Source organism: Poecilia reticulata, chromosome 8 (genome assembly GCF_904066995.2).
Source record: "Poecilia reticulata chromosome 8, P_reticulata-male-v2, whole genome shotgun sequence".
NCBI classification, from domain to species: domain Eukaryota; kingdom Metazoa; phylum Chordata; class Actinopteri; order Cyprinodontiformes; family Poeciliidae; genus Poecilia; species Poecilia reticulata.
Genome location: NC_088837.1, coordinates 22,125,528 through 22,144,764, shown reverse-complemented (window position 1 = coordinate 22,144,764; position 19,237 = coordinate 22,125,528). Strand labels below are relative to the sequence as shown.

The 19,237-nt window shown below is 37.8% G+C and overlaps 1 protein-coding gene across 2 annotated transcripts in view; it reads left to right on the top strand.

Moving 5' to 3' along the window:
• Positions 1–8,679: 8,679 nt before the first annotated feature.
• Positions 8,680–19,237, top strand: part of asic2 (acid-sensing (proton-gated) ion channel 2) — a 397,850-nt gene continuing 387,292 nt past the window's right edge. Inside the window, exons 1-2 of one of the 2 annotated variants that reach the window (XM_081610226.1) lie at positions 8,680–9,170; positions 9,732–10,349. In XM_081610226.1, coding sequence (XP_081466352.1) covers positions 9,777–10,349 — 573 coding nt within the window. In that variant the 5' untranslated portion in view covers positions 8,680–9,170; positions 9,732–9,776. Of the gene's footprint in view, positions 9,171–9,200; positions 9,590–9,731; positions 10,350–19,237 lie in introns of those variants that run through there. The other variant, XM_081610227.1, reaches the window with a different exon arrangement.

The window sequence follows — 19,237 nt, the reverse complement described above, 5'->3', positions numbered from 1 at the left end:
GTCGTTCCAAGGAAGGAGAAGCAGCTTAAGTGTCCTATTTAATGTTTAAGAGGGAGAAGGAATTGGATGATAAAACGTGTCTTGTTTGCAGTATATGCCCTTTGTTGAAAGGTGTTTGTACATTTAAACGCCTTCTGTGTTTTATGATGGTACAAAGAGTTTCAGTGTGAGTCTCGGGCTGATTATGGATAAGCTCTGTTATTGTCCATATGTTTTAAATGTCTCCTACAAGAAATTACAATCCATTTAGCAAACACAAACAAAATGCATATGAAATCTGAATATTTAAGAAAGTTTTCAAAAGGTTAAAGGACATATGGCTGGTTTTATCGTTGCATTTCCCACCACAGTTATGTTCAAAGGACACAAACCATACCTTCTTACATGGCCGTCATATTCTCTGAACTCTGGTCTGACGTTATGAAGAGAGCTCAGTGCTGTTTGGGTAAAATTGGTTTGTACAAAATCTTTTAGTAAACACTGAGTTTGAAGGATGTCCTGATTCATCTTTTCCCTCTTTCTCTTCTCCATTTATTCTCATATCTGGGCTGTTTGGTTTAAAATTAAATAAATGCATAATTTATTGGTTAAAAAGTTTGGTCTCTTGAAGATCATTTTTCAAAGAGCCCAGCGAATATCAGCAATCCACTAATGTGAAATGTTGACTTTTTGACAAGTTGAGTCTGAGTATATGGTTGGTATAAGACCAGAACTTTATCTTCAGTATATTTCTTGCATCATAACCAGCAGAGGGTAGCACTTTACACCCTCTTTTTTTTTTTTTTTTTTTTACAGTTCAGGTCCTGGTGGACCTCATTAGTCTGCTCAAAAGCTGATCAGATCTGGTTTATAAAACTTTGAATTGGAAAGGATCTCCAAAGCTGTGTGCTTACGGAATTGGTTCTGTATTTTACTGCAAGTTGGAGCAAATCTGCACATTTGACTAATTTACCTTTTGAAAAAACACCTGCATCTGGTCAAAATATGCATCGTCATTTTAATTGGCAAGGTCATAATTTTCCACGACAGCTAAACTGCAACTAGTCCAGTTTCATCACACTGTATTGGTGCAGTCAGGTGACACCCTCTAAAGTATTCTTTGATTTATTGAGATTTGGAATAACAAAAAGAGAGCACATTAATTTCTTTTGTAAACTACTGTGAGTTCCCTGAAATGGCGTTAAGAAATCCCACAGACACCAATTACTTTTTAACAAGTCCCGGCTTTCCTGTTTGCTTAAATCCAGGGGCTGTGAAATGAAGAGAAAACCTCGATTTCAAAACAAACGTATTTGTAGGGAAGGCCATAATAAACGCACTAAAGTCTCAAAAATGTATATAAGCTGCTTTCACATTGTGTTTCTGAGGTCATTAATGTGTGAAGCCTCAAAGTATGGACTACATTATGACCGCTTTCCTAGAACAGGATTTAAAATAAATGAACTCTAAAGGAGGTGAGTGATTACATTCTCTAAATGTCTACATAAAGAAGCGTATTTCAGTGTAGCATTAAAGTGTTATTACCTTCCAAATTAAAAAGGGAAACAAAAAAGAATGAAAATCTGGATCTATTAATTCTGTGGATGGAAAGTTATTTGGATAGATGAAAGCAGATAATATTACTAAAGCATTAGGCTTAACTTTGAACCCAGGAGATTGTTTAATCTCTGTAAAACTACGCTCATTACCGCAGTGGGGGAAAAAAGCAAGATTTGCTTAATTAAGCTGCAAAGAAACCTGCAAACCCTGCAGCTGTCTGGGACCACAGCAAATTTGATTTGGGAAAAAGACTGATCGACAGACAATGTGTGAAAGAGTGTGTGTTGGATGCAGAAGCACAGATTATCTTTAAACTTTCTTTGCTTTTAATGAGGGCTTTGGTGTTCCTGCAACTGGCTGAACCCAGATGAAAGTTCAAGTGATGGAAAAAAAACTCATAACAGCTTTTAAAATCAGTATGCGACAAGCAGCATACTGAAAGACTCTAAGATCCATAGTAAATGTTGGTGTTATTGATTGTGCATGTCACTTAAATTAAAATTTATCCAGTTTATTTATAGAATGCAAAGTCTGAAAAAACGCACAAAACTTAGGTTAACCCAAGTTCAGTCCAAATCAATTCAGTTCCATATATTTTGAGATATAAATCCAATTACACAGCAATACTCTATCTAATTATATAAAAAAAGGTCAGAATCAATGTCAACAAGAAGTAAGACATTTTTTGAAGACAAACGGGGAGCTGAACCCTCAAGAGAGGAGACTATTAAGAGGAAATCATTCATACTCTTCTAGGAAGCTAAAGTAAGCCTGCTTTCTGGGAGCAAAGAGCTCTTTTGAACACATGAATCTAGGGAATTCTTTCAGACAACGTGGGATGATTTTTCGTCTAAGAAGGACTTAAAAATATCTGTTCTGCATTTAACCTTTAGGAAGTTGAAGAGTTATTTCAAAATAACTCTCATTGCACCATTTTGGATCACAATGAATTTTTACTCAATTTATTTTTCTGGATTTATTTTAATAAACACCAGTCCAGCCTAAAAAACGTATCAGTCTATGGAACAGCTTCTACTGAGATGTTTGTAATTTCGGTTATTTCTTAGCTAATTTTACGAACAAACAGCAACAGTTGTGAAAAGGCAATTCCCAAATCATTTCGAGCATTAAGAAAAACATCGAGAGAAAGTCCAACTGGACATTTATCTAGATTTCCTAACTATCCCAACCGCCATTGTTGTCGTTCTTCTTCGTATGTTTTATGGAGGTTGACCCAGTTATGAAGGTGCACTTCCGCCACCTACTGAACTGGAGTATGGGCAGGAGACGAATTACTGTGAAACCAACTTAATTAATTTAATTAACAATTCAGCTAAATTATCTCCAGCAGCTATTGTTGGATCCAAACTGCAGTTAAAAAAAAAAAAAAACATTTCCATTTTTTTCGCCTGCGCATGCGCAATACTCAAAAGAATCACGAGTGGACCAGAACACCTGTTAGCATATGGTTAGCATCGTCTCTTTGTTTTCGCCAGTAAAAGTGGCGTTGAGTGTTTGTTTACACAAGTGCTTATAGTAAAATAGTTAATAGTGTTTTGGGGAGTTTCTTCGATAAACTTTAGCCTCCATTTATGAGGAAAAAGATGGAAAAGAGGTTACAAAAGCAGCGTTTTGGCCAAGAAAATTCCACAGCAACAGGTGAGTTAATTAACCCAACAGGTGCAGAACATTAATAATTGATTAACTTCAGTAGAGTACAAAAAACGTAGAGTAATTTTTTTTTATTTTAAACTAAAATAATTTAAACCTCTACAAAAAGCTGCTATCCCCTCAATGTTTAACTTTCGGTGATTCTTCATTAATTTACCACCCGGACTCCTCCTCTGTAGCCACTTTTTATGTGCTGCTTTTCATTAAACTTTACAGCTCTAATTAAACTGTCTAAACTTTTAGGGAACGTCCTAAAGGTATTAAGACATAATTTTATAACGCACTGTTTCATTTGAACTCCTCATTACGTTTTAATCGCCTAATTATGGATATACAGTAATCGCTCAGTAATTGAAGAAAATGAGCTAAAAGCATGCAGGGATTTGGCAAAAAATTGTATTTAACTTCAGAACGCAGTTTAAAGGTAAAGCTCATTTCCCTACTTTATGAAAGCTGCTTGCTGCTTAATAAAGTGATTATGTGTATGTGGGATTTAGGTGTAATAATCAGATGTTGTGTAGTTTATATTGGCATGACTGTAACTTGATAAACACAAAGGAATAGTGAGGTTTAGTTAATGTTAATGTAATGTGCGTTTATGAGTTTAATTCCTATATTTTGCATAGTTACGGTGGTGAACCAATCATCTAGTGTATTTCAATTCTGATTGCTAACATAGCAATAACAATAAAACAAAAATCTGGTTAGTATAATTAGTTGTGTGTTGTAGGCATTCTGCTTGCCTTGTAATTTGTATTTCAGATTGTTTCTTTAATATCTCCTTTTATTTTGTCCAATGTTCATGACAAATTTGTTTTCCTAAATATATAATGGCCTAGTTTGGCAGCGACACAAATTCTGTTTTGCAAAGTTTGCAGCTTTTTCTTGTTACAGGAAAATTTCCCTATGTTAGGTCTAAAACCTTACATTTGTTCACCAATCTGCAATAAAGAGACACAGACAAATATGAGTTGTATACTTGCAAGGAGAGTTGCTCGGAGACTGCTCAGTTACAATCCTCCAACCCAACTCTGAAGCAGTCTCCGCTCTCCAGGCTTTTTATTTAGTTTAGGAACGCCCTAGTTACATGAGGTTCAGTTACTAAAGGGGGTAGGGGGAAACACACCAACTGAAACCAATTCAAGCTTGCTTCATATCGCACAATGAACTCCTAACATAATATTCTATAGGAAACGGTCTGAGGGGTCAGAGGGGAAACGACCCCCTCTGCATTTCTCCTTTTCAGCGCTGTTGCAGATTCACTTGAGGGTGCCATCAATGCTGACAGTTGTCTCCTCCAGTCACGAGCAGTTTGTTGCTGTCAGTTATCTCCTTAAGTCACGCGCAGTCAGTTTCTGTAAAACAGCATAGTCTACACAAGAAATTCTAAATACACACACACTTATAAAGATGAGATAACATATACATTTATTCCAACACCCTATTAAAACTCATCACTTTTCAGAGGACCGTATAGAAAAAAAGACACCACCAAACTATGATAAACGCCAATTGCTAACAATATAATAGGTCGTCATCTGCCAGAATTTAAGCACTTTCAACAATGGACTTGATACAAAACTTTTTTTTGTATTTGAGACATATGCAATTTTTAATTACTCTTGAATAAGCAGCTGTAGACCATCGATGGATGGGATTAAAATCCAAAACTGAAAATATAGTTATTTGGTTATTTGTCTTTGAATCTGATATGAAATGAGAAAAAAAACTTTTTCCACTTTTTCAATTCTAGACTCAGATCAAAAATGCAAAGCGGAGAAAAAAGGCTGTGTGGGACATAATTGAATTTTAATATTTGATAAATCGGGTTTGGGTGTAAATTGTTCATGTGAAAGTGCAGATACTGGCAAGACGTCTGCCCTGGAACCACACACCAATTTGATTACAGACTTATTGAACACTGGAGTTGTGTTGTTCCACCACTCAGATGGATTTTCTCTTTATCCTCTGTTCTGCTCTGTTGTTTTTCTGCCTCCATAATTACATCATGGTGCATTAAAATAGATGTTGTACTGTAGATTATTTCTGTTGGAATACCTTTAAAATGATTCAGTTGACTTTTATCAAATGTAACCAAGATATTTAACAGCTCATAAATAGCACCTAAATCTCAACTTGTTTTTCTGTTTAGTTTTTTTTTACTACTTTCATTACAAAAAAATCTAATCAATTAACTATAAAAAGTAACTGGTTTTGTTTTATCAAATCAACTTTTCCTTGTAGCATTTTTTTTTTGCCAGTTGCACGTCTTTTCAAGTCTAATGTTGTCTGTTGTGGAATAACTCAAACCTTTTTAATCATCAAACATCTCCAAGGCCTCATTAATTAGTATCTTTGACTGGTTTTATTAAATTATAAAATCTGTCCAAAACTCTGGACATATTTTGATTTCCAGAAAAGGTCCATGTCTGAAACTCTTCAATAAAGCAATCAGCATTGGTATCAGACAGTGTTAGTCATATTTTAAATATCAATATGTAAAACTGGGTAGAAATGAGTATTTTTGCCACTTGTTTGTGTTTCAGGGGGTAGATGGGATGGCGTCGGCCATATTTGTTCATCTGCCACCAGGTGGGTTCCAATATTTAACTTCTGTAGGTTAAAGTGGGCGGAAATGTCTTGGTTTGCATATATGCCATATTGTTACTATTTTTGGATGGGTGTGTTGAACGGTGCTCCGAGATGTTTAAAGCTGAAGTGACTAAACCACCAGAAATCGCAAAATCACAAAAAACTTTCACAAACCACAAACCACACACTATTTCAGTGAGAGAGGCATTTATGAGAGAACATGGAAACAAAGTGAGTTAATATGTAGCATCACTGAATGATGGGGAAGCAGAAATACACTTTACAAGAAGAGAGCTCCATAAAAAAGTGGTGAGGCTCATTGTTCTAATAATTTCATTTTATTCAGCTTATGGTCACATTTTCCACTCTAATTGTAAAGATGTTTTAATGTTTTTTTTCTGTGGTTGACCATTAGCAAAGGCAGTGCATAAAAGTCCATGGCAACAAGGTCAGAGAACTTAGTCATCGACATGCAACATGTACCACCTGCATTCCTCTCTAGCTGGCACTTTTTTCTGCTTCATTTCTGACAACAGCCACAATTTAATGTAAACCATCTGCCAGAGATCAATTAGCAGAGTTTATTTTAAAGGTTTCTTCCAGAATTTTCTTTGGACCAGGTGTTTTGTGCTGCGATTGCTGCCTGGACAAGGTGGCTTTGATCAGATGGCACACCAGGTGGTTGGCAGTTTATACAGCATTTGCATTTAAATTTTAGTCCCTTTAATTACTTTCTTGGCTTTAGATGGCTTAAACTGTTCAGTTAGCACTCATAGGTCGCATTTTGGATCACCACCAAGCAGAACCTTGCCAATTGTTAGTAACTTCTGGAAAATTTAACATGTGGAGTTTTTATTTCCAGCAAAAAATGGTATCTAAAAATATCAGTTCTGACCTGGCTGACTGAAACATGAAAGACGATAAAGAACCATTAAACATGGGCTAGAAGTGCAGACAACTTCACAATTAATATTTAATGCTTTGACTAGGATGTTTTATTAGTACCAACTTGGATGGAAAGGAAGTTACTAGCAATGTCCCAAAGCCAAACAAAAGTAGAATACATTTTAGTTTACCTTAGGAGTGTGAGTCAAATAAAAGCTACAACAGGTTGACGATAAAGCTGTGGCGATTACCACCTGATTGTACCAGCCAGCTGAATCTTATTTGCATAAAAAAAGGTGAAAATGTCCACGAATAATCCTTTTTGTTGCATCAAATGCTGAAAAATTTTGAAAAAAATCAACTTTTAATTTGATTAAATCTCCCCACTGGAAAAATTAAGTGCAGTAATAAGTATGCACTTAACCTCTAAAACTAATGGTTTTAGAGGTTGAGTTCAATTCCAGCTGCCTCCCAACACACTAGTATCCTGAATTAAAACAGATTTCTATTTAAACTGTCCCATTATTTGGTTCCATATCATTTAACAAGATTCTGCAGGCCTTCAAGTTCATTACTTTCACTGCTTAGATCATTACTTTTGGAAACTGTGGAGTACTTACTAGATTAGACCAACATTCAGAGAAAGACATAGAGAAACTCGTTAGTTTACAAATGTAGAACAAACTTAGAAAGTACCATCTACTTAACAACCCAGAACAAAAACCAAACATGGAGAACCAACATTTAGCTTTGTACAAATCTAGAATCCAACCCAGAACAACTGGACCCAACATTTAGTTTTATACCTCACTAATCTTACAACATTTAGTTTCATCAGAACCAGAATCCAGAGAAACCTGTACTAGTTTATAAATTATGGTCTACCTACATTGGGAACCAATATTTAGTTTAATACTTTTTGGTTTTGTTGTTTTGTCTGTATTTCCTTGTAATTGATGTAAAGCACTTTGAGCTGCCTTGCTGCTGAAAGTGTGCTTTATAAATAAAATTCGTCTGAGATCCATCACCTATCTGAGGTTCTGTTTGCAGTAAAACCCAAATGTTTTGTAGCATTTTAGTCCTCAGCGTCTTGGTTTGACCAAAGGCGCCAGAGTGAAACCGTTTGGAAGCTAATGAAAATAAAACCATTTAAATTTTTGTTAACTGATGCAGATTGGAAAACGTCTACCTCACTTGAATGACATGTTCTCTTGTTTATCCCCATTTTAAAAGTTGCCTTACCAACTTAAAAGGGAAAGTATTAACAGAAGGAGCAGTAAACTGTTTCTGTTTACCGCTCTGTAAAGCATGAAAACGAGCAGCAGCAAAGGAAACTGTGTCTATCAATGGGCTCCAGCCCTCCGGCGGTAATTGACTGTTTGGGATTTGCATACATATTCCTAAGTATTGTACTTTTTCTAATTACTATTGAGTCTATCAAATTGAGCTCATAATTAATGCAATGTTTTTTTGTTTTTATTGCCTACATCTAGACGTCGTTTCCCCAGTTCAAATCATTTGTAATGTTACGTTGTTTACCTGTAGCGTTGCAGCTTTATTTCTTGTTCAATGCCATTTAACACCCTCGCACTCTTCTGTTATTTCTCTTACCACTTCCTCCTCCACTCTCCTTGCATCACTTCACTTGGGTTGCTTTTCGTTTTCTTTTTTATAAAAAGTCTAAGAAATATAAACTCAATGTACAAATCTGGGCTCAAGTATGTTGTGTGTTCCCATTACTGCGTTTACATCGGTGTCCCTCACCTCTGCTTTGGGTCTGGATTGTGACATCCTTGTGACCACGTTTTCCTGCTTGCCCTTTTTTTTTTTTTTTTTTAGTTTCCTGTCTTATTTTTGTCCTCAACCTAGATCTCCCTGCCTTTACTCCTCCATCTCCACTTCTGCTTCACCACCCATGACACGCACCCCTCCCAACCTACCCCACTCCTCCACCACTGTTCCCCTCTCCTGAATGTGTCTCTCCAGCTGATTGTCTCCCGTTTTCCACTCGTCCGTCACTCTGTTTTTCTTTCCCTTTTTGTGGCGGCTAGCAGCGGAAATATGAAAAAGACGGAGACAAATGCGAGCGGGGGAGGAGAAAAACATATTCAATAAGAGACTTTGCTTTGGGGAGATCAGGCGAGGAGAGTGTTGGCTTCCCTCCTGTCTCTCCCCTCTCTCCTCTCTCTCGCCGCTCTGGCTCGGTTTAAAGCATGTGTGTTGGTGTGTGTGCGCGTCTCTCCCGGCTCGGCTGTTGTTCGCCGCCGCCACAGATGAGCAGGGAAGAGGAGGTAAAGCGGATGTCTCTGGCCAGAGGAAAACAGGAGGAGTTTGGATCGACAAGCGAGACTAACCGGCGGCTCTGATCATCAACGGCTCTCCCTCTGTCTTCCCTACACACACACACACACGTGCGCTGTCAGGCTCACTCACACACACTCACGCCAGCTGGATGTCTCCTCGCTAGGCTGAACGAGAGAGAGGTGCTTTGGCTTGTCATTAGTTGAGGGCACGGGAGAACATGAGAAGCCTTGACGCGTGTTTGCATGCGTAGTGTTTCTGAATGGAGATGAGCCGGTACTTTGTATACACAGGGGCTGCTTTTATTTGCTCGCGGCTGAAGTGACTCTCACCTCCTCCTCAGAGTGTCACACAGGACTTAACTCTGCTATTTTTGTCAATGAAATCGAGCAGCCGCGGGGGGCAATGGAGGATGAAAAAGGAGGAGAGGCATGTTGGGATTTGGGTGTGTGTGCTGAGTGGATGTTTGGGGGTGTAGTGGATGCCACAGGCGGGCTGGCAGCCACAGTAACTCTCAGTTCAGGGGAGTGAATAAGAGTGGAAGTGGAGAGGAGAGGGATGTCCTGAGGGAGCATCTTTCTCCTCATTCGCTGATTCTCTGGTACTTCCTAAAGTCTCAGCTTTTCGCTGTATTCACCCCTTGTTTGTCGTTTTGTTTTTAAATTTGCTGCTCTGTCAGTTTCCTGTTTGCGTTTGCCTTGAATCTCTCTACCTTATAGGTAATGCTTCGTCTCTCTGTCCAGGTGTGATCCCACAGGCTCCCTGGCTGACCAGGTGGAGAGCTAAACATGGATCTAAAGGAGGGTTGTGGCAGTCAGGGGAGCCATGAGAGCTCCATTTTGCGCCCCACCTCCTGGCAGGCCTTCGCCGGTACCAGCACGTTACACGGTCTGCGCTTCATCTTTCCATATGGTCAGACCGGCGCTCGCCGCTTGCTCTGGGCTGCAGCCCTGCTGGCCTGCCTGGGACTGTTCGCTCTGGAGAGCGCAGAGAGGCTCGCGTACTTCCTCTCCTACCCTCACCTGACCAGCGTGGATGCCGTGGTGTCGAGCAGTCTGGTTTTCCCTGCCGTCACCATTTGTAACCTCAACATCTACCGCTTCAGCCACCTGACCAGCAACGACCTGTACCACGCCGGAGAGCTGCTGGCGCTGCTGGACGTGGACCTGGCCATCCCGCAGCCTCACCTGGCGGAGCCGGATGTGCTCGCTTTCCTGCAGGAAAGGACCAACTTCACAGCCTACAAGGCCAAGGCGTTCAACATGAAGGAGTTCATGGATCGGGTCGGCCATGACCTCGAGGAGATGATGCTCTACTGCAGATACCAAGGCCAGGACTGCAGCCATAGCGACTTCAAAACTGTGAGTGATGCCCATTTTCTTTTTCCTCTGCTGGACTTTGTCCAAAGTTTCCCTCCTCTTGTGAGGTCTGGAAGGTGCATGATCAGTTTTTAGTGGAAATAAAAAGTTTTGACGTATGCTGATAGCTGTGCTTTTCCTCCCACGGTGCACAGCTGGGAGTCTACTAACTGGTTTTCTCATGTTTTGCTCCACATGCTGCTTGCTAAGCTTTGTTCTGCTGACACATTCTGTGCTGCTGTCTTGTTGTTGTCCTCAGCCTTGAAATAATAGTGTTTCTTTGCTCAGTGACAAATGCAGAACAGCAACAAATCTGAAGTAATTTAATCATTGGAGTAAAATTAGAGCTTTCTCCTATTGTGAATTCCTTCAAAACATCACGGCACTTACTTTCATTTCTGCAGTGAAGGATTTTATTTCAGTTTTTAAATTGAAGCAAACAAATGGTGTTTTTCTCAAAGCTTGATTGTTTGCAGGAGAAAACAAAGTATTTTCTGGGCAGAATGTGATTTCTGCTCTCTCTGGTTTTTGTTGTGGGTAAAATTAAAGCCTTGCTTTATGCCAGAGTGAAGTGAGCAAGTTTTTGGCACCAGCTTGGTTTGGTGCTTCACATCCACTTGTTGCACACTTAAACTCCCTCAGACTGAGGGTTAATGGAGTCCAGCAGTGCTTAGTGGAGCTGCTCATGGAATTGAAGATGAGTATGCTGCAGAGGAAAATATTAAAACTTTTGATGCCTCATTTGTTCCCATCAACTTAATAAAAATAACTTCTGGAGTTTGTGCAGCGATAAAGACACGCTGGTGAAATATATGCATGTAATTACAGACATTCTCGCTTTTCATTTTAAAAAAAAGGCTGCACAGTTTTATGCTGCTGGAATGCGTTTATTCTGCTGCTAATACATCTTTGTGACTTGACGACTTGATAAATGTTTAATTTTATTATGTGATATCGAACTGTATCTGTTCTTGCACACATAATGCACAACCCATGGTAAAAATTTATCTTAAGCGTGGGATTTTAATTTATTTGCAATATTGTGTATATTCAAGCATAAAATCCTGTTTTCACATTAAAGGGTATCAGTTCTGTTTGATGTAGCAGCAGGGCAAAATAGCTGGATTGTGCAAGGCTATTTTTAGGGGTCTGCTTTCTGTGGTAGTATGAATGTTATGGTATAATCCATAGTGTTTTAATGTACCACTGGTTTGCTGGATGACCTTTCTTAAAAAGCATTAACATGCAGATTGAAATGGGAATATCTGTGGCAAACCTGAATAATGTTGAATCTGTGAATGATTATCTGCTTCTGTAATATATCCCAGTTGTTAGGGGCAGGTTTTGATGGCTGTAGTTTCTTTATTATTATTATTATTATTATTATTATTATTATTAATGCTATTGATAGCAATCACGCTAACATTAGCATTTTGGCTAATTTCATAAATTTCATAAATAATTCATAGATTCATTAATTTTAACATAATGAATGGTGCTTAGTGAACATGCAGCTGCCTCACCACAGGTTATTGACTACATTGCAGCTTTCTTTAGCATTAATGCTAATTTTTTGCATCAGAACGCTTGATTAAAAACCGAAGGGCACACTTTGGCAGGCCACTTTTAAATTTCTTCAGGAATTTTCTAGTTATTATTATTTCAAGTTAATAGCCAAGTGAAGGCACAAAATCAAGTGATTGCATTAAGCACAGGATATAAGATATAAATATATTTTTGTACTCAAAAATACGGCAGAACAAAGTACTTTATATTAGTGATGCATCGTATTTAGTCACTAACATTGGTAGCGGCCAACATCAGTCATTTTTAACATATTGGTTAAAAAATTACTGAAAATCTCCACTTTATGCAACAAAAACACAAGGCAATGAAAAAGGTTTGATTTAAAAAAATATTTTTTTTAAAATCCTCCTTCCATTTTGGATAATAAAAGTGTAATAATGTTTGATTAATGCAGTAATTTTCGCATTGATTAATAATAATTTGAAATCATTTAGCTTTATTTTGCGTTATCACATAGACCCCATGATAAAATCACACAAAATGTGATGTTTGTGATGTTTCCATGGAAATGACCAATAAAATAAAAAACTGTTCAAAACTCTGCTTCCAAAAGAGCAAAAGATAAGTTGGAGTTTTATGTTTTGAATTGCAACAAGAAAACTAAAAAATTATTAATAATTCTGACCACAACTATACAACGGGGTTGAAAATGCCCCCAATTATTTTTGTTCAAGATAAAGTTTCCAAAAGAAGTTACAATTAGTTTACAGTACTATATTCATTTTCCAAAAATAAAAATTAGATTATTACTTTATAGTTTGAAACAATCATCATCCAAGTTAGTCCAGATTCTACACAATCTGTGGAATCTCTGGATAAGACGTTACTACGATTCAAGCAGGTTTAAGGTTAAATGTTTTTTTTTCGTATGTCTAATGCTTTAAAATACAGGAAAAAACTGTAAGTCTGGATTTTTAAGATGAGAAACATGAAGGATCTCTGCAAGCAGGAACATTGAGCCTTGCAACACGCTTACATCCCCTAACAAGCTGCAGATTGATCTAACCTTTTCACAAAAGCTAATTATTTTTGATAAATCTAAAGAGATTTTGCAAATTTTTAGGTATCAAATCTGAATGCTTCCCAACCATATGATGCATATTTTAGGTTTTTTCTCTTCTGCAGAAATATTTAGTTTTTAGACAAGCAGCCATTATTCTGAAAGCAGCAGCAGCACAGCACGAAGTCAGTAAAAGACTCAGAGCTGCTACCACAGCAGACATCAACAACGGAAACAGCAGGGAGTCTATTCTCCATACAGTGAGTCGCAGCTTCTGTGCGAGCGTGCATCCATCCATCCATCGATGATTTAGAGTCCGTGGGGGCGTAAGTGATACAGAAATATGGCCACGCTTCTCTGTCTCCATGCTCACATTCATTAACCTTTTTTAAACCGCAAGCTTGTGGCTGTAGACACATAATCGAGTTGGCTAAACTTTATTGAACCTTTATGTCTGGGTTGCAGATGACGTAGTACCGACGTCACGCAATACAGATGGGAGTTTGTTTACTTATGTTGATCCAGCATCAAAATGCCTAAAGTCTGTGTCGTGTGCGGTTGTTCCAATTGTTTTTTTGTGTTTCGAAGGTAGTTAATTTTTAAAAAATTACTGAAAAAAGAGGAGAAAAGTGGATCAACAATCTACAGCTAAAAACAGGAGGTGCAGAAACTAACAATGCCAGAGTTTGCAGTGCCACTTTCTAACATTTGCATCGTTTAATTTATATTTTCAGATATTTTATTGGACAGTTACTTAGAAAGACAAGCATTCATATGTAAGGTAAGATATATTATTTTTGCGCCCTAGCTTGGTTGAACCGTGTTTTAATGGGTTTCTGTGGATCGCTGCGAATGTTTGACCTACATTGTAGAAAAGCAGAATGACTCAACATTAACATCCAACTCCAGCATGAATTTGGGTTTACAGAAGCTAAATTAATTATTTACCAGGAGATCCAAGCTCATAGAAATAACACTGGTTAGCTTGTTGTTAGCGATAACATTGTTATCGTAGACTAATTACTTTAAAAAGCACAACTCACTACTCACCTGGACAGAAACAAGTCGGCAGCCATTTAATGCTTCTTTTGATCCTAAATTTGACCAAACCTGAAACTAAATGATTGTTTGCTTCCAGACTTTTGAAAACTTTCTTTTGGCTCATCGTATAATAGTTAGTTCGGTCGAATCACCTGGACGCCAGGTAATTCCTCAAGATCACACATCTTATTTACTGAGACGATATGGATCCTATCCTAAATGTACACATATTTCTTTTGAGATGCCTCGTCTGTTCCAGCCCATCTGGGGCATTAGCTACTCTCTGTGATCCATTTTGCTTTGTTTTGAACCGGAGAAATCCACTTCCTGATCTGAAGTTTTGCGCGTCATCCGGGTTGCATGTCTAAAACCCAGCATGTTTCACCCAGTAACTGAAACATGCAGCAGTTGATCCACATGTAAGCAGCCTAATGAAGATGTCCTCTGGTTTGCTCTTTGTTTGGTGGAGTGGACTCTTGTTGCCGTTGACGAAGTGGATCGGTGGCATTATTGTGCCTCAGCCGTGTCACATTCAAGTCATTAAAGCCTCTGGCTCTCAGTCAATTACTACTGGATTGATGACTTTCATGTTTTATCTCGAGATTTGTTCAATTCAGAGAAGCTAATTGGAAAAACAACAATTGTGAATCAGACGTTGGCTGCAGCGATGATCAATTCACGCCTTCAGATGGATGCCTGCCCTGCGGCTGATCCATACTGCAGCGAGCTGTAGCAACTCCACCAGGCTCCGTCTGTCAGGAGAGCATGGGATTTTCATGAAGACATTTTCAGAGTGTTAGTGAAAATCTATCTTTGTTCTGTATTTGTCTTCCCATGTAGCTCATTGAGGCTCCATTTAACTCCCCCTTAGCAACAGTCTTACATGTTGTGTGACACATCTTTCACCGCAAACCATGTTCAAAGATAATCATGTTGACAGAGAGGCTACTAGAAGGGGCTGTCATCCTCTTTGCCCTCTGCCTGTTGCTGCCGAGTTCCTCCACTCTTCCGTCTTTTAACTTCTCCCGTCTTGAATTCTGCAGCATTTCTTGGTGTCTCCATATCAGTTTTTGGAGGAAAGTAAAACAAAAAACAGGCATGCATGGCCACAGTTGAGCTTAAATCCAGGAAAAAACGGTGTTGCTGAAGTACATGGAAACATGAACAAGCACACACACATGGAGAGAGCATATTAGCATGACACTCCAGGGACCCGAGTCAGCGTTTGAGTGGCACTGTGATGAATGACCGTGGGGAGGATTATGGGGACGCGGGAGTCTGTGTGATGTGACTGATGGAACTGGAGCATTGCACTGCACAAAAGGGGAAATGGAAATACTGTGCACATTCCCACTAATATGTGCGGTGTGTCACCTTGGATAGTTTTAAGCATTTTCCAGATTTGCGGACCGCTCCTTTTTAATTTGCGTTCGTACGCGAATGCCTCGCAGACCTACTTGACATGATTCTTCCTAAATGAGCGCTTTAGTACACTTGTTTTTGAAGGATGCTTAAGAAATGAGGGCACATCTCAAAGAATATCTGTCAAAAGCTTTTTCTCACCTTCAGTTCAGCTTCTCTGAAACTGTCCTTAGTTGTTGCAGTGCAGCTTAGTGAAGAGCGAGTGTGCATTAGTGAGAAAGTTGCTGGTGGATTAACAAAGCAAAAACAAACAAACAAAAAAAAAAACCTCTCTAAAAGATTTTGTCCCATTTAAAGAAAAGATTATTGCTAATATTCCATGGGTCAGTTCCTACCTTATTAGAGATTATTGATTGTTTCAGCTAAAGCTAACAATTACCTGCAAAAAATATCCTTTGAGTATAACTTGGTTCCTGGCATCATTTACTTGAAAATATCAGTTTTATTTCTCCAGAAATCATTGCAGCTAACATTCTGCTGCTATCAATTAATACTATAAATAAATCTTAAAGATGCTGAGTAAACATGCATGCAAAAGTTAATTATTTTTGCATAAACATTGGTTCTAATGCTAAGAAAGCAACACACATTTTGGCTTTTCTACATTCTGCAGTATTAAGAAAACAAAAAGCTTCTTTAGACAATTATATAATTCAATAATTAATATTTAACTAAGCACCTGCTCAGACAAACATTCAAATAAGAATAGCTTATCCTTGCTGGGTTGTTACACCTGAGCTCCACAGCATGTTGGGTTGTATTAGTCATTGTAATTGCAAAGAGCTTTTTGGGTGATTATTTTTCAAGCTCTCTGCATATCAATAATATATTTAGTCAGTTACATGGATGCTAACCGTTTATTATGTTCAAACCTGTTGAATATGTTGATGCTAAACTCGTAGGGAGTTGTTGGGATTTAAAAAAACAAATGTCGGGGAAGTGTGAGTTATTCATAATAAATGTCCAGATATCAATTTTCAGCAGAATATTAAATTTTTTTTATAACATCTAACGCTATTATAAACCCCCCTTTTTAAAAAAAATAAAAAATAAACTGTACATGTTTTTATAGGTTTTTAATTATGCAGTGAGAATCTTTGTTAAATTATGCACATAATTTTAAGCCTTTTAAAAATATTATAATAGAAGACGGGCAAGTTTCTGGTTTGAGCATATTTTATGGTTTTAAAAAGCGAATATTTTAAATAGTGTTTTAGCTGCAGACTGAAATATGAAAACTTGGTGTGCACCAGAGGTCAGGCTCATGCAAGGGGCGGCCTAAAGCCACGCAGGCTTCCTTCCTATTGAATGGGGTTGCATATTCAAAAAGGAAATATTTTCAGGAACAGACCGGAATCATGTGATGTTGAGGAAAACAGAAGTTTTGCTCACAGGGATCAGGTGATCAATCCTTTTTCATGTAGATGGGACAGTCGGCTTGATTAGGAGGTAAAGCTTCAACGGCCACGTCGGCTAAAGGCTCCCAGTAATTCATCCAAAGTGCCGAAATTAGCTCTCATTAATGCAGCCACATAATGAAAAGTGCGTCATTTTGTTCTTATGGACACCAGGCTGGGTTCAACAAAACTTTATTTTAAGGATAAATGTGCTTGACAGCAATGTTGGTATTTTGTTCCTACTAGTTTGCTTCCATTTTCCGGTTTTTGTATCTGCAAGCGGCAGGAATATGTTTGAGAAACGGTTATCCCATTGCATAATAAGGCTGAAATAAGGCTGTGCATAAGACTGACATGACACGGTCATAAACATTACAAACTTTGCTTTATTTGGTAAATAATGACACTTTTACTGCAAAGTTGTACTAAAAGTTGCATTAAAAGTCCATTTAAATTACCAACTGTGCATAATTTGGTAAATAACACTTTTAATGCAAAGATGTATTAAAATGGCACTTTAAACATGAGGAAATATTTTAGATATATTCAGCCATATCTTGAATAAATCATGAATTGAAAAATCATTCAGTAAAAAATGTGAAAATGAATCTTTTGTTATTAATAACAGGTACTAAAAACCATAAATTGAAAAATAAGATTGCTGCTGCATTTTATTCAGACAGTATGATCTTAGGCTAACCCAAGGTTTCAGCCTCTTTAAAAATGTAAAGATGAGAATTATTCAGGAAAATTACATTCTGTTTATGACCTGAAATGTGAATAAAATGGGTCAAAAATCAGTCATGCCCATGAACAGAACGCTGCAACCTGTTCTTCAACTGAAAGAACCTAATTTAATCGGTTTTAATCGTGTTGCAAGTATGTATGGAACATTTTAAATGTTTAATAATGAGCAGCAATTCTAGCTGAGCAGCAGGTCCTGTTATTCTGTTCGCTTGGTCTTAGTGCTTTCCTGAAACGAAGATGTGCATTGCATCTTGGGAAGTCATTCATAGGGTTTTCTCATACTGACCAATCAAATTGAAGCTTACAAAGCAGGCCTTGACTTCCAGTTGAATGAACTAATAGAAATAATTCATGGATATGGCAGGCAGGATTTATCCAGGGATGTTTTTGACTACATGAAATCCAGTCAGCTCCATTTTTACACGACTCTTATACACCTAGAGAGATTTTTCTGATGGTTATTTTACTATTCTTTTGTTTTTTTCAGGAGAAAAGTGTAGAGTTTATAGTACAGTACTTCAGGTCGCGCACAAAAGAAAATATGTTTTGTACAAAATGTAGCCACATCTCTTTGGCTAGAGCTCTAAAGCCAGAAACATGACAGTTCAAACTGTAAGAAAATCCCTTATATTGTAATATTAACATCGTTCTAACCTTTTAAAGTAAGTATTTTATAAATCTTCAGTTCTTAAACAGTCGGATTTACAGCATAATTGTGCTATAAAATGGCAAATAAACAATATTTCCTTAAAGGATGTTTCTCCACCTGATAGTCTGAATTAGCTGCAGTTGACAAGGTTCAGCGCAATCAAAGTTTGAAGAATTGATGAGAAACTTGTCAATTAACAGTTGCTGCTAAGAGGGCACAAGAAATTTTCTTTCTCAATATTTATATATATAAATGTTAACTAGGGCTGTAATGATATAATAATCTCACGATACGATACACGATATTCCGCTCACGATACAATATATATTGCAATATTCAGCAATATATATTGCTGAAGTGTATTGAATTGCAAACGATACAATTCAATACACTTTTGCGCTTTTCTGAATGATTTTAGAGGGACAGAGTGATTTTGGTGACATTTCGTGACTGTTATAGAGTTGAATTGAATTAATTTAACTGAAAACTGATTAAAAGCACCAACTACACAATACCTGGCTCTGGTTGGACACAGACTTAAAGTCGACAGCTGGACAAAATGAATCAAAGATGTGGTGAGAAAACATGTTTCTTTTAATTGAAACGGTACAAACGGTAGTTTACATGCATTTGTAAAGTAAATAAAGTGCACCTCTGAATAGTTTGATACCTTTTTAGCCTTGACACTTAACATCTGAAGGAATCACTCTAAGCCTGATGACCTAATCACTCTCCCGGCGAAGCAAACAGTGAGTGAGCAAGGTGACAGTTGGACGTTACGATACTTGCAGATGAATATCAATTTTCTTCTAGGAAAGAAAATAAAGATATATATCGCATAATTGATGTTATTACACAGCCCTAATGTTACCTAGACTGCCTACCCATGACCTCCCACTGTGAATTAAAACTGATGATCCTACCTCCTAATGTGATTGCATCAGTGAAGGGAGATCATGTGCCAGTGGTGTGTTCCTTATTGAACTTCCATGGACCAAGTTTGTTTTTGCAGAGTGTGATTACCAGCTTGATTAAATGCTGATTGATT